The sequence below is a fragment of the Chrysemys picta genome, chromosome 6 (assembly GCF_011386835.1).
Source record: "Chrysemys picta bellii isolate R12L10 chromosome 6, ASM1138683v2, whole genome shotgun sequence".
Lineage (NCBI taxonomy): Eukaryota > Metazoa > Chordata > Testudines > Emydidae > Chrysemys > Chrysemys picta.
The window spans coordinates 118,304,240-118,325,225 of NC_088796.1; the positions used below are offsets into that span (position 1 = coordinate 118,304,240).

The window sequence follows — 20,986 nt, forward strand, 5'->3', positions numbered from 1 at the left end:
CAACATCTTCCAAGAGTAAAAGATTCCGTCAAACAAGCTTCCAACCAGCCCTACTTTCAACACCCCAATAAGGTCGGCAGATATTAGTTTATCAGCATGTACGATGGCTCTAGGCCTGGATTCAACAATTGTGGAATCAATTATGTCCTCAAATTCTTTGCTTAATTGGGGCCCTAATGAGGCACAGACAGCTTAAGCAAGCGTCCAAAGTCAAATGAGTGGAAAACTTTGGATCAGAGCCCATTACTCCACGCTCTCGAAACACTGGATCTTACTCCTCCTTTAAATTTAGTTCTCTAGACTTTGAAGACAAGAGTTAAGCTCATTTATGTAGGGAAGTCATTTTGCACACTGACCCTGGCCGTAAAGTGTTCTTATATGGACCAGCTCCAGCACATATTTATTATTCACCACTTGCATATGAAAAACAAACACTTAAAGTGTCTCAGCAAAGGGGAAAAATTAGTCTTGTATCCTTTGATGCTTCTGTTAAAAAAAAAAAAAAAAGACCCAAATAATGGTGGGGGTGTGGACAGGGGGTTCTCCTGTTTGTTTTTCACGCTGGAAATTCAGGTCTGTCAAAGCTGAAGGACTCTGCGATCCCGAGTGAAGTGGTGACATCACGAGAGCCAAGAGAACAAAAAAGGGAACTGAAAGGGAAAGGGATTTTTAGTCACATTGATGAAAATTCTGGGGGGTTTTCTGAACACCTATTTAACTGGAACAACTCCTATTTTGGATAAAGGAAAATTTTGCTAGAGATTCAACACCATCTCCCCTCAGTTCAATGACATTTACTGAGGATGCAAAGTTGGGGGGTATTATCCATACAGAGGCAGATCGGAATATTATACAGCAGGACCTTGAAGACTGGAGAAACAGAAATGGGATGAAATTCAATAGCACAAACTGCTTAGTGTCTAATAAGAATTTCTGCTACAAGCTGGTGGTTCATTTGTTGGAAGTGAGAGGAGGAGAGTGACCTAGGTGTACTGGTCAGTTACAGGATAACTATGCGCAACCAATGTGATGTAGCTATGAAAAAGGCAAATGGGATTCTAGGATGTATCAGGAGAGGCATTTCCAGTGGGGATAGGGAAGCATTAATGCCATTGTACAAGGCACTGGTAGGACCTCACTTGGAATACAGGGTACAATTTTGTTCACCCATGTTCAAGAAAGATGAATTCAAACTGGAACAGGTGCAGAGAAGAGCAAGTAGAATGATCAAGGCCAATGAAGGACCGATCTTATGAGATGAAACTGAAAGAGTTCGGCTTGTTTAGCTTAGCAAACAGTGCTGAGAGGGGATATGACTGCTTTCTAAAAATACATCAGGGAGAGTGAAGAGCTATTTAAGCTAAAGGACAATGCTGATACAAGAACAAATGTATATAAACCAGCCATGAATTTATCTATGTGCCTAAATCTCATGCTTCAGGACTTCAGCCAGTTACCTGCATGGGATCAGGAAGGAATTTTCCTTCAATGCATTCTGGGTTTATTTTAATCTCCCTCCTCTGAAGCATCACAGCTGGCCAGGGTTGGAGATGAGCCACTGGACAGGATGGGCCAGGGCTCTGAGGTTGCACCGAGCATTCTCTCTCTCTCAGGTACCTGGCTAACTGGTTCTTGCTTAGATGCTCAGGGTCTGATCGTCATCTGTAGGGTCAGGAAGGAATTTCCCCCAGGTTGAACTGGCAGTGACCTTAGGGGTTTTTGCCTTCTTCTGCAGCACAGAGTGCGGGTCACTTGCCGGGATTATCTGGATACATCTCAATCATTTTCCTGCCATTACAGGGACCTTGGGCACTAGCGCACCTCAGTCCCTCCCATACTCTGCCTGGGGCACATAATATAGATTCGTTTCCTATGGGCTGCAATAGTTTTGTCTAATTCCATTTGTTGGGTTCGGTGTGCTGGCGTTGGTGGCCTGCGGTATGCAGAAGGTCAGACTAGATGACCTGGTGGTCCCTTCTGGCCTTAAACTCTATGACTAGGACATTGAAGTGTCAGCTGTCACAAACATCCCTGAGACCTTCCAGAAGTCCTGCTATAAAGGCAGTTAAGTCCCAATTTGACATCCCTGATATTCCTAAGGAAGAAAAAAACATGCAGAAAAAAACCCTTTTAAAACAAAAAGTCATTTCAGACTTTATACTTCATAAGAAAAGCGAAGAAGGGCACAAGCCCATTATTTAAATCCGTACAGGTCACCTTTAAGTGCATACGGAGGGGAACAAACTGCTAGGGCAGCATGTCATGTCAGGCCCTGGGGCATCTCCCACTGTAGGACTCATGACATGTCACTCACACAGTCAGTATTTTCATTTTTCCACTGAGTTACTATGAAGAGGATTAATTAAGCCTTTGAGTTAATAGCAACCTCCTTCATTTGTTCCATTTTCTCTCTCCATATATTGTAACGCTTTTATGTGCTGTACAATATAGTCCTCCCTTTCTCTGGGTCAGCCAACACATAGTCTTTGTTCCTTTAAGAATTGTTTGTGTGACGTAACTGCTTGTGTAAGGTGCTGGATGACCGGCCCTGGAGATTGAACTCCCCCCACATAACGGATTCAACACAAGCAGCAGTCGTGCAAGCTTTCCCCGCTGACCTAAGGGTGGTTATTTCAAAGGACCAGTTTCCATAGCCCTACTTAACCCTTAGTTTCTTTGCCAAGGGTGCCAGTCATGGTGCCTATTGGGACCAACTGAGAGGGAGGTTCTTGCGATCTCAAATCTGCTCTTTCCTCAAACTTCAGCTAACACCACTGCCTTGGGGTAAAAAAGCCTGCAATCATTACAAGCCTTGCCGCAGTGCTGTACCTTGTCTTGAATGTAATGGACCATTTCTGGGAAGGAAGGCATCTGTTTACCAGCACTCTCCTTTTCATTTTTACCAGGAAACATTCTCAGTACGCGCTGGGCTTCTCCATGCACCTCCTCTCGTCTTTCAAGGGGAAAAATGAGAAAGGAAAGTCATTTGCACACGAGCACAGAGCGAATGTTATTTAACAAATAACAAGTGCATTTCTTGGGGAGAGAGAGGGCTTCTAAGAAAAGAAGCTTTTTTAAACACTGCAGAGAACCAGCTGCAGGTTACAGAAAATAAACAGCCTTTTGATTCTGGAAGAAAGGAGATTGGATGATAAGAGACTTTCTTGGACTTACATATCACAGTGTTCTCAATCTATCCAGCACCATCCCCATCTTACCAGGCTAGCATCTTAACCAAGCTATACAAACTGCCTTCAGTTTCCAGTCTTTCTACTCCCGCACCCTAGAAGTTTTGTTTTCCTCTCTTCACCTCTTCTTTTTCACCATTTTATGGCCCTGCCCTTAGCTGACCCATTGCCAGTCCTCTCACAAAGTGCTTATCTGAACCAGCAGTTCCCCGGGCATCACTAACCCAATGCCGTGCAAGACACGCTAGCTGCAACTGATTTACTCAGCTTCATTTAATTATATGATGGCATGGTAAATCAAAGCTTAAGCACTTCAAGTTTTGACACTGTCAGTCCATCCTTACCCCACTTTGTTTTTCTGGTTTAAACTAAAAGACAAAAGTACCCTGTGAAAGATTTTGATTTCTCTTCTTCCTCCCTAGCTTGCCAAGATAAGGCAGAGCTACAGGTCTCTGCAAGTCTGCCATTACTGCTACAACACAATGGCCAATTTCCAAACAACTGCATTGAATTTTTTATTTATTTTAACCCAGATGCAAAGTTAACACCTCCTGAAACTTACGGATCTCCTGCAGCTAAAAGCAGTAAGTATCTGGAAGGGATGTGATCTGAAGGGAACACTGTGCTTGCAAATTTCACGGCCACCTGACGCACTTGGACTTCAGGCTTAAAAAAAAAAAAAAAGTCCTCATTAGCCCATCACAACAAAAAGCTTTTTAAACAAAGGCAATTGCATGAAAGAAAAAGCTTAAGGTGAACCTAAACAGTTGTTTCAACAATAAAAAAAAGTTTACTTCAGTTGGAGAAGGAAATAATTGTTTTGCCCCTACAAGTTATGGATCCAGACAAATTAAACGTATGTGTCTGTACAGTATCGCCACAGTGGGTCTTGATCTTGGTTGGGGCCTCTAGTTTCTACTATAATGCAAACAATAATTTTCAGCCAAAACAAAGGATTTCCATGTGGCGTGCGTGCAAACAGATATCTCAATCGTCTTCACTTTAGATCTGACCCAATTAAGCCAAAAGTAATTATGGAGGTGCAAGGAAACATGGAAGTGCATTTGGAAACATATCTAGTCATAGCAACCACTGTAAACGTAATTAGCAACATCCTTTTTCATGGACATTTTGTGACAATTCCTATGGAAAACAGTGACTGTACTTGGGATTTAAAAATTTTCTTCAAGATCAGAATACTTCCTTCTATTGTGTTACACACCGTTCTGTGTTACTTCTGCCCCAGAGGGACAAACACAGTCCTGTGACGGTTCCAATCCTAAACTGGTACCGAAGTGAAGAGAACACAACACTGAAGTAGCTACTTAAATGAACACTGAAAAGGCTGTTGTTCTTGAAATTGACCAGCCTTAACAGTACTCTTATCTGGTACACTACTGTGTCTCAACCCCTACTCGGGCAATTCAAGGCCACCTCTCTAAACCAATTCTTGGTGCAGCAAGACACAGAAAAAACACCACCAGTTTTTGCAGTAAGCACAGCATGAATACTTAAATGTGTAATTACACACACACACACACACACACACACACACACACACACACACACACTCACTCACTCTATTAGGAATCATGGATCACGATCTCAAGCCCTTAATCATCTCAGCAGTTATAAAACAAGAATTTGTGGGATTAGACCATAATAAAAAGAACTGTAACCAGAGATGAAAAAAACAACGATTAGCTGAGTGAGTCCCAGCCTCTCTACAAGGTCTGGATAGAATCTCCAGAGGTAGGACAGAGTTTTCTTAAAAGAATACCGTCTTGAGGCCCAGATATCTAGCACTGCAAGGGCAAAACTGTCATGCATTTGTACACCTAGTTTTGCACAGGTAAATGTGTATGTCACAGGAAAGGCATGAACAACTAGCCATACAATTGCAGAACCTCCAGGTGCATATTAGCAGCACTACTAGCAATTCTGAAAAAGACAGGCGTGGATACAGGGAAATTTTGAAGAACAAGCAAGGTGCACGGATATCATTATTCCAGTCACTAGAACATTTTCAAATCATTTCACTTCATGACACGGAAAGCCTCTGCATAGCTGTAACAGTACAAGGAAAATGGAAGAGCGGAACATCTCTAACAAAACATAGTGGAGACAGTGTTAGAGATTAGAGCTGAGTGAATCATTGATTTTTTTCATTAGTTTCATGCCAAAAAACAGAATTTGGGTGGGGGAGGGGAGGGGGTTCCTTGATGAAATTAAAAACAAAAAAGAGTATTCGGGTCAAACCACGCGGATCTCTCTTCTTTTAAAAACTGATATTTATCTCTAATAAAATACCTTTATTAGGTATGAAGCCACAAGAGCCTCCATAAGCGTACGCTGTGCTCCTTCCAAACTACTATATGCTCCAACCATCATAGACAAGGCCTCCTGAATAGCAAGTCTGGTATCGGGCTCTTCCTGCAATATGAAAACAAGAGGATTCATTACTCTCCAATGTGTCCCTCCAAACAGAGCATTAAAATAATAACCTTCTCCCAAACCCATGTTATCACCTACCTTGCACAAAGCTTCAAAAAACTGCTGGACAAGAGCTATGTCCTTGGTAAACAGCTGAGGCATTCGACTGGAATAGAATCATTTGAGTGGGTTTTTTAAAAAGAATTTGAGAGCAAAACCATATCCATACTCTGCATTTCACTTCCCTCGTCTCTTTGCAACTCACCTCTACCTCCAAGCATAACCTCCACCACTGGGCAATTATTCCCATTAACAACCGCTCAGCATGGCTCAGAAATCAAGACATTCTATGAAACAGCCAATTTGATAACCAGTTTGGAGGGTCCACTTTTGAACACACAGCTCACGAAGTGCATGCGCGCTAACCTACGCTAAAAATCATAAATTAACAAACCCGCAGCAATCTAGAGAAGAGAACCATTATTAGATCCTCTCTGCATGCTTCCATGAACGACCATCAGTCATTCCTAGCAGAACGATCCACCACCACCATGTTTCATTTTACAGATGCAGAGATGACACAAGACAGTGCTTCTCCACACACTGTGCTCTGTTGCAAATGGCCATCTGGCACGACACTAACTCGCCTGCCTGCTGACAGAGTTACAAATTGCTTTGGAAAAAATATCCGACATCCCATTACTTAAAATGCGCTTTAGTTACCTGGAGAGTTTTCCAACAGCTGAATAGGCCATTGACAGCAGTTTGGGATCCTTGAATTATAAAACAATGAAAAGCCAAGTCAGCAGAGAGAGAGAGACACACACACACACCCCTATCCCTTACAATTATGCCATTACTTTATATCCTGTCTCCTCACCTTTGAAACATAGAGCCCCAGAAAATAATCAAATCCCAGAGCAAAGCACCTTGTAAACGAAGAATAGATGCATTACGTTCTTCCCACAGAAACAGAAAATTACACCAAAAAAGCTGCCTTTATCTTTCAAGAAAGAAAAACTGCTGGGATTTGGTAGGTATGTGAAATGGCCAGCAAGTGACAGACACCTTCCACTGACCCCAACCAACTTCCAGCAGAGCCTGTCACCCGTCACACAACAGTGTCAGGGGCCCCGGGCTAACAATTATTTAAACTCTTTGCTCTGGTAGCACCCATCCAACCACTTAAATGCACCCCCACCACACCCTTCGTAAGGAAAGTAAAGGCCCACCCCACTCATATCAGTACACCTCATCTGACAGCCTTACTGGAGTCACTTATTGGAACAATCTGCACTAGGAAGGGGTTTGCATGATCAGGCACTGGTAACGTGCGTTAGAAAAGTTTGCTTTATGAAATGACACTGGGAAAACCTGCATCGTGTTTTGGGCCAGAGTACAACACCCTTAGTTATGGTTGGTAGTACCTGTTGAAATGATACCATCCCAACAGTACCCTACCCCGCCTTGGGTCCCACTGACTTCGCGTGGAGGAAGGTATTACTCAGGGAACGGCTAGACGAACAGCTAGTGTGTGGCAAGCTTGGGTGTCAATCAAACTCGCCTGCTGTACAATAACTGGCCATGTGGACCCTGCTGCCGCGCACGAAGGAACTTTTAGCAGGCAGTTAGAATGGGGTAGATTTACACCCGTTTGCCGCACACTGCGTGTTCACCTACACAAGCCCTCAGCCTGAGTTAGGGTATCGCAATCAGGCCCGTGCAGCGCCTTGCACGAAGGGGTCTAGGTCCATGACTGCGACTCCCAGGTGCTATCACAATAATGGCTGCGCGGCTACCCTGGCCCATCACCACTGACTGGAACTGCCACACTATGGTTCACGGACACTCCACAAACACTATCAATGCACCTGACAAGGGAGAGAGATTTAAATTACACACCCAGCCTTTACTGGCAACCCTCCTATCTTTTCTGTTTTCTCCTTGCTTTAAGTAACGTGCATCTAATGCAGTTCTCTTTTGTTTACCAAACTCCCTCATGTCTCAGCAACATTAACATTCCTACATCCCCTCACCTACTCCTCTCACTGCCTCCATGCCCTACTGCCTTGTTATTTTCCTGTCCTCACCACCTCCTCCCCCCTCTCCTCTCCTCTGGGAGGCTTTTGGCATTTAAATTGGTAGTTAACAAAAACACTCCTGAATCAGAAGGTTCTTAAATGTGTCTGGCTCAACTTCGCTTGTTATCAAAACAAAAACAAAAATCTGTAAAAGGCAGCAAAGTGGTCTACCCAATGCAACTAGTCCTCCAGCCTGCGGACCACACTCTACTCTGCAGCTCTTTATTTTTCAAACCCTGCCGGCGCACAGCCTCAGTTTTCCCTTTGCAAACTCAACCCAGAGAGGAGCAAGATGTTGCTGATGCACAATGGAGAAGCATCCAGAGGACTTGATAGAAGCGGTTTCCGCACCCTCCGTTGGCAAGAGATGGACATACCCTTGCAACGTGGTCTACAATCTAAGTTTGGCCCCTTGGCTGCTCCTGGGAGGTAAGCTACAATCGTGGCTACGTGCAGTCTTCTGCCTTTGTTAGGGCAGACGGTTTGAACTTATCCCTCCAATGCTGACTGCACACACTAACCAATGCTTTGTATTAAGCGATTGTATATTTCTGTATTAAGCTATTGCAATGCACTCTGCTTGGGACTACGCCTGAAGACCACTACATGGACGTTTCATCAGGCAGTGAATGACATCAAGGTCATACTTAAAGTTATACATGTGCTTAAGTACCTCCCCGGATCTGGGCATGAGAGAATAGAGTCCCAATCCTGCAAACACTTACACATGTGCTAACTTCAAGTACACCTCTACCTCCATAGAACGCTGTCCTCAGGAGCCAAAAAAATCTCACCGTGTTATAGGTGAAACCGCGTTATAATCGAACTTGATTTGATCCGCCGGCGTGCGCAGCCCTGCCCCCCCAGAGCATTGCTTTACCACGTTATATCCAAATTCGTGTTATATCGGGTGGCGTTATATCGGGGTAGACGTGTAAATGAATAGTGCCATGGAAATCTTGCAATCAACAGGACTACTCACATGCATGTGCATAAGTGTTTGCAAGACTGGGAACCAAATGGCTTGCCAAAGGTCACACAGGAAATTTATGGAAGAGTGGGGAATTTAGTCCAGGCCGCTTGGATCCCAGTTCAGTACCATGAGATCACCTTTCCTCTCTCTGGCCTATCTGCTGAAAATATTTCCTTATACATTCTTTTAAAATAAACATCATGCAAGAGCAATGAGGTATAAGAATCAGATCAGTTCAAATCAGACCAATCATTTTTTTTCTTTTTTTATAAATCTAAACAAATAAATCCTTGCAGTGCTGTTGTAGCCGTGTTGGTCCCAGGATATTAGAGAGACATGGTGGGTGAGGTCAGAGCCATTCCTTGGGTAGGGCGAATGGGGGCGACCACCCCGGGCCTCGTGCTTCAAGGGTCCCCGTGCTTCGATAAAATCGGGACTGTCATGATATTCAGCCCTGTGTCCCGACCGATTTAAGACCAGGATGCCATTTGTCCCCACTTTGATATTCAGGTGAGGCGGGAGGGCGAGCGGAGTGAGGAGGCGAGCAGCAGGTGGGGGGAGAGGCAAGCAGTCGCCTAGTGGACCGTGAGGAGACGAGCGGGGAGGGGGATTTGTCCCGGGCCCCACACCCCCCTAGGGATGACCCTGGGTGAGGTAATACCTTCAGCAAAAGTTGGTCCAATAAAAGGTATTACCTCACCACGTTGTCTCTCTAAGGGTATGTCTACATTACCTGCTGGATTGGCGGGCAGCGATTGATCCAGCTGGGATTGATTTATCGCGTCTAGTCTAGACGTGATAAATTGACCCCCGAGCCCTCTCCTGCCGACTCATGTACTCCAGCACCACGAGAGCAGAGTCGACAGGGGAGCGACAGCAGTCAACTCACCGCAGCGAAGACACCACGGTAAGTCGATCTAAGTACATCGACTTCAGCTACATTATTCACATAGCTGATGTTGCGCAACTTAGATCGATTCTTCCCCCCTAGCGTAGACCAGGGCTAAATAAATAAATGTGACTCTACAACAAAGAACCTTTCAACTCACCTCTTTGTATTCATTAATCAGTTTCGTAAGCCCATTTAAAAGCATTGGGCCTAGTGGCTTTATTTTACTTTCTGGACAACTGGAATTTAAAAGAAAACGTGTTAAGATATATTCTTTGCACCTCCTACAGTCCCTGATACCAAAAACCAATTGCTTTCTATAACTGCCCTCATCATCTTCTCTGTTCTGCCAGTATTACAGCTTAACATACAAAAAGATATACAATATTTTTTAAAAACCCATGTGCAATAGAATTAAATATTCTTTGTCTTCAGCACAACTGCATATTTACCATACAAAGCTGTCTCTGTAAATTGCTTGAAATAGTTTTGCATCTATTACCATAAACCATCTAAGTTGCTTACCTTGTACAAATATGATGTACAAACTGCAGGGACAGAGTTCTCAATTTCGTGTTTGTATTTGCACCAAAGAGTCCATCATATACCACCTGGTGGGAAGCATGAGAAGATCGGATACAGTGACTGGTTTAATTTTCGAATATTATTTGCATTCTCTTCCTTCCCTAGCTATCACATGCAATAGTTAAGTTTCAACCCTTTCCTAGGCACTGGAGGAATGATACAATTATAGTAGATACGTTATGAATAGCTGCTGTGGAGTGAAGGTGCTACCTGAATGTTAGCTGGGAATGTTTCTGCAGCTTGTCTGGAACGCAGAAGATGAGGAACAATCTTTAATTTAACCCGGGTGCTGACTGGATCTCGTTTCAGTTCTGGCTTCAGAACAACTCCCTGTCAGGAACAAGATGGAAGATATTTCTTTGGCTGTGGCTAATACTATTTGATTGTTAATAATTCATGAAAGTGTGTATTTTTTTCAAAAAAGAAAAAAAATATATTTACTCAACAGCAACTGCTCGGCGAAAAACAAAGATCAAAGGAAGTGACAAACTAAAAATGGATGCTTTGTCCAGCAAATAAACCACGGCAAATAAAATAAGATCCTCATGAATAAAGCAGGAACACAGCTCTGGAAGCAAGTCTTACCTCTTTAGTTTTCAGTGGTATATCCCCGAGGTACACTTTGTACATTTTGTTGACGATAGTAGGATTATTCCAGTCAATTAAGCTAAAGAATTGTTAAAGGAACAAGTTAAAATTATGCCTTAATTATTTACAAATATATTTTACAGCACTGTGTAATGTTTTGAAGGAAAAAAACCTAAATCTAATTAGCTTCAAGTGCAGCCTAATTTCACCCTCAGCCCACCTACAATCTGCAGTCATGAGGTAAAGAATTACAAGCAAGTCCTCACAGCCAGGTACTCCACAGATGGATTTTTGCTTCCCAAATAAGCAATGAAAAAACCCCACAGTAGCTCCCTTCTCTTCCTTTCCCACGAAGTGCGGGGGATGTGAATTTAGTGCTGGGGGGGGCAGCCCAAGTGACTGCCCTAGAAAACAAAGACTTCTGCTTATCCACAAAACTGGTCTGGCATGGGCACTAAGGACCACAAGTTTCTTACCATTGCGCCTTGACTCTGACCTGGCTGGGACACTCCTACAGGGGAGAAGATACTTCAAGCTCCAGGCCCATTCATCCTTGGCCTCTCTGATGAGACTGTCAACCAGGAGGGCAATCACTATGGTGGTTTTAGCAATAGGGACCCTTGTAAGCTGGGAAATGGATTTAATCCAAACCCGTTTAACACAGGCCAACAAACAGCCAGCTGATCAGAACAACTTTGTCACGATAGACCTGAGCTGGGCTTGAATCACTGACCTCGGACCTTTCACCCCAGTGTCCTATGTTGTCCTTTGAACAGTGGCGTCCACAGCCAAATGAGCCAAAAAAATAACTGGGGGAGTGGGTAATCAAGGAGAAGGGCACACACATTTTTGCCTATAACAACTGAGCTCTAAACACGGGGTTAACATATGGGACATCTAGCAGCGGCATACATAATACAAGAGGTGTTTAACAAACGAGTTTTATGCCGAGGCAGTTCTTAGGGCTCACAATACCACCGTAAGGGGAGCGAACAACCAGGTTCTAAAGAATGGAGTCATTTTCTCAACCAAATTATTCCAATGAATTAAAATAATCTCTCTGTCCATGACTGAGGTGCACTGGAGAAGGCGTCACGTGACTTGCTTATGCTGTACTTGGCTCAAACCAATACTATTCAGCCCCACACTATCAGCAGTACAGAATTCATCCACACATTCAAAAGGCTGACCAATCCAGCTCCAATAATAAGGAAGTCAGTTTGTGTATGCTCCAACCACAAGCTGCATGAACACCAGGCTGCCTCCTGTGTGAACGGAGCAGCCTCTGCTTAGCAAGTGACTCAGCAAATAGCCGTAGCAACGACATCTGCCGGCCTGAGGTAAAAAACACAGATTTTCCCCCAGGAGGAGCATTATTTCCAGCCCAGGGCAATGCTGAAGTGATTAACCCGCGGGATAAATGTCCATTTCCAGAAAGTGGTGTGGCTTTCCCATCTGATAAACTTGCTGTCCCCTCTCAGCCTGTACCCTTTCAGGATCACTTCATCGATTGCAATTATTATTATTAGCAATGCCAGTGCCCAATTCTTAAACAGAAGCCATTACCTTTGTTTGCTTTTCAGTTCCAGGTCTGCCGCAGTTGCTACACTGTGTCGTGTGTCGCTGGAGGCTATGACCAGGTGTATGACAGCTTCAAGCTCTGGTACCTGCTCAGCTTCAATGAACTTTACTATTCCCAGTTTACACTGCTCCGCAACGTAGAAGAGAAAGTAAAAGTTACTGACCAGCCGACGTGCTACATTAATGTCGAGGTTTAGCAGACCGAAATCTGGGCCTTTTGTAATCCTAGAGAGAGAAACTCTCACTCTTTCCACCGCCTCGGCACGCCCTCAGCTGAGAAGCTAAGCTTTCTAGGTGGCAAAGAGTTATGTTAAACCTCCACTGCAAATGAACTGAGAGAAGAGTTCAGAAACTCGATTACATCTAAGAGAAAGACACAGGCGAGGACAGAGCTCAGCTGGGCATTCACTAGCAAGTTCTGAAAATATGTTTCAAAGTTAGAAGGAAAAATGGTTGACAGCTCATTAGTGGCAGCCTTAGACCTCTGTCTCACGCTAACCATTTGTAGGTGCTTTAATGCATAAAAGTGCAGGTTTCAAACGAACGTGCACATAGACTGCAGACACCTAGTCAGGCACCGTGTGCTTTACACACAAGCTGGGCAAGCCATTTTTTGGAGTGAATTCTACATTTACTTCCACACCAACGTGCATTCCTTGCATGTTGCAGCCATTGTACCCACCAAGTCGTTTTACTGAAGTTCCCATTTCATACACCTGCATAGCCCACGTGATTTGCATTACCTGTTCCAGCTGTTCAGGTGTCCATGGGCTATCTCCAATTACCCGCTTGGCTGCGTAAAAGCTCATCCCTGGAGGAGGTTGAGGGATCCCCGAACTTCCAGCACTACTGGATGCAGAAGAGCCCTGTGCCGATGGCACGTTTTGGCGACTCTGGGATTCATTCAGTACGTATCTGGAAGGAAAAAAGGAACACTTGAGTGGACTTATTAAACTACCCTATGAACTGAAGTCAATTCCTCATTACAAGCACCTAAAGAGATCAAAATAAATATCACTCCTCCCTCCCCCTTAAATATTATTTTTTGACCATATTGTGACAGGTTCGGTCACAGAGACCCCCTTGGGACTGTCACCTGATGTGCTGAAACTACCTCTGAGCCCGTCTTCCCTTCCAGCTGGGACTTCAGAGTAATACTTCATATTTCTAGCTTCAGATACAAGAATGATACATTCATACAAATAGGATGACCACACTCAGTAGATTATAAGCTCTGTACTGATACCTTACAAGAGACCTTTCGCATGAAGCATATTCCAGTTACATCATATTCACACTTATAAACATATTTCCATAAAACATATGGAGTGCAACATCTCATATATACATAAGACAAACTATTTAAACACACAGCAGAGCCTTGCCAAGTTGCATTAGTGACAGGGAGAGCCACTGCAAGTTACAGGTTAGCCTGTAAGCGAACACAACAGTGCATCACAAAATGTAGTTTGTTAATTGAGCGAGTAGTTCAGATGATTCTTCCCAGCATAACAGTCGGTCTGCTATCGTAAATGCTGCAAAAGGAACAAAGGCCCAGTAACTCCAGGCTTCCCAATAACGCTCTGCTAGTAAATGTTTGTTGAGAGAGGAGAGGGATAGCAGGGTTTTTTGGTGACCATTAGCAGGTTAGTGATCGATGAATTAAGACTTAATGAGGTTCTGCAGTGTTAGAATTCAACACCCATTAAATACTGTATTTGATAAACTCTTATACAAGTACTAACTGGAGCCTGTATGAGGGGGGTTGGACTAGATGACCTCCTGAGGTCTCTTCCAACCCTAATCTTCTATGATCCCCTCAATCTCACAGAGGAGGCTGGGATGCATGAAAACACATAGAAGGCATAAAGCAGGCCTCCTTCTGCTCAGGGGGCAACCCCGAGATGTGAAGAGAAGGGAGAGCTGTGGTAAAAAACAAAACAAAAAAAAAACACCCCTTGGAAACAGCCCATCTCTGCAGTGTTGATAGAGGAGACAGGCAACAGAATTCAAATTCTCAGGCACTCAGAGGCTGGGGGCTCCGGCCCTGGTCTTCATAGGGTACAGCGACACTGGAACTTTTTATTTTTTTTTTATTTTTTTATTTATGGAGATATCCCATCTCCTAGAACTGGAAGGGACCCTGAAAGGTCATCGAGTCCAGCCCCCTGCCTTCACTAGCAGGACCAAGTACTGATTTTCCCTCAGATCCCTAAGTGGCCCCCTCAAGGACTGAACTCACAACCCTGGGTTTAGCAGGCCAATGCTCAAACCACTGAGCTATCCCTCCCCCCAACCCTGGAGGTTTCGTTTCCAGCATAGTAGGGATATTGACGCTAGCTCAGGTAAATGTTCCTGCACTAGCCCGGATGGAGCTCGTATGCTAACAATAGTAGCGTAGCTGGCCACCGAGTACAACCACACCTAGGACCTAGGTACTTACTCGTGCGGCTAGCCCATCCCACCGCCTGCGCTGCCACGGCTGCACTGCTATTTGTATCATGCTAGCTCCATCAGTTAAACACGTACGTCTACCTGCCCTGGAAGTTACACCTCCAGCTCCAGTGTTCACGTACTCTCAGAAAGTAACCAGTCAAGTCTTTCTGCGAGCACCCACACGCACTCCTAGGGGCCAGGGTAACAGCCACTCCCCCCGTGCGCCAGGGAGCCAGCTAAACCAATCAGAACATGAGAACTGTGGCACAGAGACTAATGTGAACAATTTGCTATTGCTCTGAACAACCAGAATCTGCTGTGGCAGAAAACAGAGGCAGAAAACGATCTCAGCAGTGCAGGAACTGCTGATCCCAACTCTAGAGAATGATCTTTGACATACAGAGTTTAAACAACTGTGTGATTTGGGCCTTTAAGCCCTTTTTTTAAATCTTACTGCAAGCTGGAGCCTCCAAGAAACATTTAGCACTAAAATTTAAGGAGACAAAACAATCAAGCAACTATGCAGTAGGCTACTGGGAACAGAGACCTGGTCATTCACTCCAAGATTCAGTTCCAGCAGAAGTTCAGATCAGAACATACTTAAGGAAACAGCTTGTAACAAAATATCACCTATAGAACAGGAATACAGATCCTTCTACTGCCTGATTAATAGCCATAGCCTTATACTTGGGTATTCCTTCCCCCTCCAGGCTGTACCACTAAATATAACAGAATGTAATAAGGGTCTATTTAGACAGCACTTATTCCTGATAGATTTATCAGCATAAGGGCTTCAGTACACGTGGACCAAATCCCACCCGTGAAGCATAATCACAGAGCAAGTTCCACCGAGCAATTTTATGCCAAGAAGGGTGAATCAAAGTTACAGCAGGCTATGCATAGTTTCCACACAGAGACCAAGATTTTCAAAGATGGCCAGTGATTCTGGATGCCCAAACTGAGATACCCTCTCAGCACTTTCCAAAAAATCAGGCCTCTTAAAGATGTCTCAAGTTGGGCACCCAAAATCACTGGTCACTTTTGAAAATCTTGGCCAGAGCTTTTGAAAATCCCACCCAAAGTGCACCAGGAGCACTAGTCTCGCTGTAATACAAGAGGGTGTGTCCTGCTATCTCACTCAGGTGCATTAGAACATCCCAGCTGTCACCTGCAGTCAAGTGACAATCAAGGGCGGTGGGGAGGGAGGAGTCCTGCTTTTAAAATAATTTCCAATGTCCTTCCAAGTGAACTCTTCCAGAACAATATAAATGAGTGGCAAACACGGAGTCAAAGGGAAGAGGCTTTTGAAAAGTATTGATTAAATATGCAAAAGAGCAAGATCAGTAAAACCAAACTGCACTGTAAATAATGAGTGTACACAAACTTGCTCTGGGAGCTGATGTGCACACCCACTCCAGCTGTTAATCAGATTACAACATCTCTAGCGAGCAGAAAGTCGTAACATAAATCTCGTCGCTGCGGGGCCGATCCTGTGAGATATGAGCCCTCGTTGCCCATTACTATCTAGTGCAGTTGGGAGTGCTCAGAACCGTGGATGGTCGGGCCCCAACAGACCAAGCATAGAAATGGGGAGGTGCAGGGGAGAGATGATGAAGCAGTTTGATTTTTATTTTATTGTAAAATCATGATTATTTAAAACCACAGTTTACCTCTCTAAGGGCTTGATCCTACCCCCAACGGAAGTCAATGAGAGATTTGTAAGACAGATTCAATAAAGCACTTAAGCCCTCTGCTGAATAGGGATGAGATTACTCACAAACTTAAAATAAGGTGCCTGTTTAAGTACTTTGCTGAATTAGGGCCTCATCAACTTTATTGGGAAGGGGAGGTAAAGGAGCACACGTTTGTGCACACTTCCAATCATCCATCATACAAGATACTCCAAGCGTTACAGGGTTTTGCTGCCGCTCGCCCTCACTTACCCATAAGGCATAAGGAGCACATCCAACATAAAGTCCAAGAGCAGCTGTACGGTCTTTGGTTTTTCGGCAAGATTAAATGGAGAAGCTGCTTTCGATGGTTCAACAGGATATTTCATGTGAAAAAGGGTTGGTATTAGAAGATGCATTAGGCTGAAAAACAATTACATTTACTGCAACTATTTACAAAAACACCTTTTGATTCTTAGCATTAAACAGACAAACTGTACAGCAGAGATTTAGGTGGGGAGAGGGGGAAGTCAACCGATTCCTACTCTGGCAGCTTTCATTTGATACCCAACATGTCTAACAATGGGAGGCAGGAAGCAAATTGGGGGTTTGGGTTTAAAAAAACAAAACAAAAAAAATACAAACCCACAAGCAAGGATAAGAATTAATTATCTATGTCCACATTTTTAAGAACATTACTACGTTGTACTTATGTGAATTCATTTACACACACACACAATCTAGCTTCAGAAACTGCAACCAAAGAGACTCACAGAGAACATCTCTCGTTCAAAACCTGGGCTCTGATCCTGCACAGGGCTGAGCGCCCTCAAAGTCCCATTGAAGTTAACTGGAGTAGAGGGAGATGAGCACCTCATGGGATCAGACCCAGAGTTATGAAGCATACCTACACCATGTCTATTTGCTGTACATGTACAGCCAGGTTTCCAAAAGGCCTCAGCACCCAACAGTTCCCACTTACACGCCGATGTTGAAATCCTGGCCCCACTGTAGTTAACTGGAACTTTGCCATTGATTTCAACAAGGCCGAGATTTTACCCCCCGATTCTCGTTTATAATTAAACCGCTTTTTACCACTCTGGTAGCATAAAGGCACTTTCAAGTAAGCGACGATGATGTCATTTACACTCATTTTAGGGCCCCTTTGCACTGCCAGAAGTGCTTGGTACACAGCAGCTCCTATACCTGGCCTGTAATAGTCAGTATCTTATCTATTACGATACATTTCCAAACGTGACACGAGTTTGGATGCCTCAATTTTGGGGTGCCAAACGTGACGCACTTTAAAAAGGCCCAGCTCTCAGAGGGCCAGTGCTCTGCACTCTCTGAAGGTCAGGTTTCTTTAAGGTGTCTCAAGTTGGGCACCCCAAATCATCAGCTGCTTTTGAAAGTTTAGACAGATCTGTCCTATAGTACCACCTAGAGACCCCACCCCCCCCCATCAAATTGATGCCCTACTGTGCTGGGCATTATATAGATTCAACATATGAGACAATCCCTGCCCTGAGGCGTCCTCCATGCTAACTAATGGTCAGGAAGCAAAGCTGGATTTCTGAATATATTATCCATCGTGCAAGTCTTTCTAGGTAATCAAATGAGCACCAAGAAAAAGTGCATTTCATTTTATTCTAACGATATAGGCTTCTTTCATTCCAAGTGCAGATAATCATACCTGTCTTGCTGTGGTTGTGGTTTCCCTTCCATTGCAGTGAGGAGAGTAGGCGCCAATTCACATTGTTTTTCCACAGGCAAACGAGGGTAACCCATCTTAACATAAATTATAGTAAAATTCTGCCAGGGTAAAAAAATATATATGTAATATCAATGCAAAGAAAAATGGATTTTGTTAAACTAGCCCCATATGGTACATTTCTGACATTGTTGTATATAATAACTGAGGGTCTGAAAGACCAAGCAATTATTTCCAGGGCTTACGATGATTAACCGACAGTTTTCTACTGGCAGGTTCAGCACCTATTCTGCTCTTATCACTGCTGACTTCAATGGAAGGTTTCCTGAGTAAGGCACTGTGACAGAGTCTACTCCCCACACTGGCCCTGAGAGAGTAAATTAGGCCTAATTAACCCATAGGTGGCACCTGGAGGAGCAGCCAGGGAGCCGAGATTGATTAATCAGACATGAAGCTCAGCTGGACAGGAACAGAAGGGTCCTATATAAAGCCAGGTAGCTGGCAACAGAAGGGGGCTGCAGGGAAGTAGGTGGCAGATACTCCCTGGGAGGAGGGAGGTGCGTTCAGGACTATAGAGGGTAGTCCACGGTCACTCCCTGGGAGGAGGGAGACTGGTAAACCAGGGGGCAGGAAGGTAGGAGAAGGCTCAGGGGAAAAGCAGCAAGGAATAGGGGACCAGACCTTGGTTGCTGAAGAGAAGGCCCCTGGGCTGGAACCCAAAGTATAAGGCGGGCCCAGGTTCCCCTACCAGCCACTGGGGACACGGCATACTAGGCAGAGGACACAGAGGACTATTTGTTCCAGGACAGACTGTGTTACACCCCACAGAAGGGGAACCATGTAGTGACCCAGCCAGAGGGCCGAGTCACAAAGCCGAGGCTGCAGTTCCTGGGTCCGCAGGATGAGAGGACGACGGGAGAGACAGCACCAGAGGATGGCGTAATGCCTGGCCAGAACTAATCTCCAGAGCAACCAAGGGGAAGCGCCACCTGCGGTGAGTGCACCCCAGGACGGACTTACGAGAATGCCTCTCTCACTTTCTCAGGCCCCTATTTCTGAAAGGAAATAAAACTGAACTATGGGGTAACTATGGAGTTCTGCAACATAAGCAAGAGGTCCTTTGAAAACATTTCTAAATCCTCCTTGTCAAAAGCTGCAAATAAAATTAAAAATACAGAGCTGTGGGATAGGGCAGCACAAGAGGTTGATAACAGGAGAGGAACCCCTTGCACTGCTAAAGTGCTGGTTCAAATCCAGCTCTGGTTTGTAGTGATATAGAATGGTTACCTGCTGTCTGTTCAATGACCTGGTTAAAACAATTGTGTTAGGGTGCAGGAATCAATCCAATTCCCAGTGCACAAGTGCCCATATTACTAGAACTACCACTAGAGTTGGCAGTCTTATCAATCTCAACCAAGCGGCTAAAGACTAAATACCCACAGAGAGATGACTACTCTCTAGTGTGTAGAGGTAGTCGTTCAAAGTCAAAGCTTAGTCATAATGGCTGGATAACGTTGGATCAGTACATTTGATCTGTAGATAAATAAGGACTCTGTTTGCGTGAACAGGAATTTTGAGCCCTGGATGAAGATTCATTGAGCCAAGTACTTTTTTTAAGACAAAGTGTAGCGGCAAATTAAGTCCAGGTGTCTGATAAGAATTTGAAGGCTTTGTTATACTTAACAATTATCTAACCATGTTACTCCAGCTGGATTAAGTTAAGCATGGACCTACTAAATTACTATCATCTTCTGAAATGGTTACAGCTCTTCTCCAATTTGCACGCACACATGACCTTGACTGGTTTATCTGATTAATAATTTTTTAAAAGATCAAACCATTGTGAGAAGTTAGCAAGAGACCATTCTGAGGTGACCTCTGTGGTATTTAATTCAAATGTTCAGTAATGAAATATAAGCAGTGATTCACAATGGAAAGGATTCACAATGTTCTTAGCACCGTTAAGCCAACCAACACAATGCAGAGATGAGCTGGGCTATGTTTCTTTGTAGTCACGGTATTTATTAAAACATTACAAAACTGACTACACTGTGAGAAACAACATACATCACTTCAGTATAGGATTGTCAGCAGATTTTTGCCATAGACAACAACGATGGCACACAAAGCTGCTTTTCAAGTTTACCATCACACAAGATGTTTTTCTCAGTGTTCTACAGAATATGAACATCTTGTAAATCCTTGGCCTCGTCCAAGATAAAGCTCATGTACAATTTCTCCCATTGTTCGCTCTTGCTTCTGGACAATCAGCTGCTTCCAGGGCTCCAGTGGAAGTGAATGCTACTTAATGACAGTTTAACAGTTTAAACATTTCCATCTCCGCTCCCAAGGATGTTATTTTCCGTTAAGAACATGCATGGCTTAGCAGCAGAGCAATGAGAGGGAAGACAGGTCTTTTCCAATGTTCTGCAGTCTTTCCCATGAAATCAGTATCAGTATTTGTAATACACACACTACAGTTCAGCTAAGAATGGTCTTCACTAGTTTCACAAAGTGGTTAGTAGTTTTAGGTTTGTTGTTTTTTTTTTAAAAAAGACTAAATGAATCTGATAAAGTTTCCCTTCTGAAAAATTCCCTTCTGTCTCCTGCTTTGTCTCATCTATCAAGGCCCTGATCCTGAAAATACTTACACATACTACTCATGTGCATAAAGACAAGCACATGTTTATATATTTGCAGGATCGTGGCCCTAAATTGTAACCTCTTCAGGGCAGAGATTCACTCAATAGGTGCTGGTTCTGCACCTGGCACAATGGGGCCTCTAGGTGCGACTAATACAAACAACAAATCTGTCAATTTCAAGTACTCATGAAAGTTGGAGAATAATTGA

At 44.0% G+C, this 20,986-nt stretch overlaps 1 protein-coding gene across 6 annotated transcripts in view; it reads right to left on the reverse strand.

Annotated features, from left to right (window-relative positions):
• Positions 1–20,986, reverse strand: part of ECPAS (Ecm29 proteasome adaptor and scaffold) — an 89,535-nt gene that overhangs the window by 45,554 nt on the left and 22,995 nt on the right. For 4 of the 6 annotated variants that reach the window (XM_065549727.1, XM_065549726.1, XM_008168758.4 and 1 more), the window contains 13 exons: positions 18,118–18,236; positions 16,698–16,847; positions 13,062–13,233; positions 12,304–12,443; positions 10,735–10,816; positions 10,360–10,479; positions 10,090–10,175; positions 9,725–9,803; positions 6,345–6,394; positions 5,721–5,787; positions 5,499–5,621; positions 3,751–3,854; positions 2,830–2,953 (listed from right to left, as the gene is read on the reverse strand). In XM_065549727.1, coding sequence (XP_065405799.1) covers positions 2,830–2,953; positions 3,751–3,854; positions 5,499–5,621; positions 5,721–5,787; positions 6,345–6,394; positions 9,725–9,803; positions 10,090–10,175; positions 10,360–10,479; positions 10,735–10,816; positions 12,304–12,443; positions 13,062–13,233; positions 16,698–16,847; positions 18,118–18,236 — 1,416 coding nt within the window. The remainder of the gene's footprint in view (positions 1–2,829; positions 2,954–3,750; positions 3,855–5,498; positions 5,622–5,720; positions 5,788–6,344; positions 6,395–9,724; positions 9,804–10,089; positions 10,176–10,359; positions 10,480–10,734; positions 10,817–12,303; positions 12,444–13,061; positions 13,234–16,697; positions 16,848–18,117; positions 18,237–20,986) is intronic. The other 2 variants (XM_065549728.1, XM_065549729.1) reach the window with 1 other exon arrangement.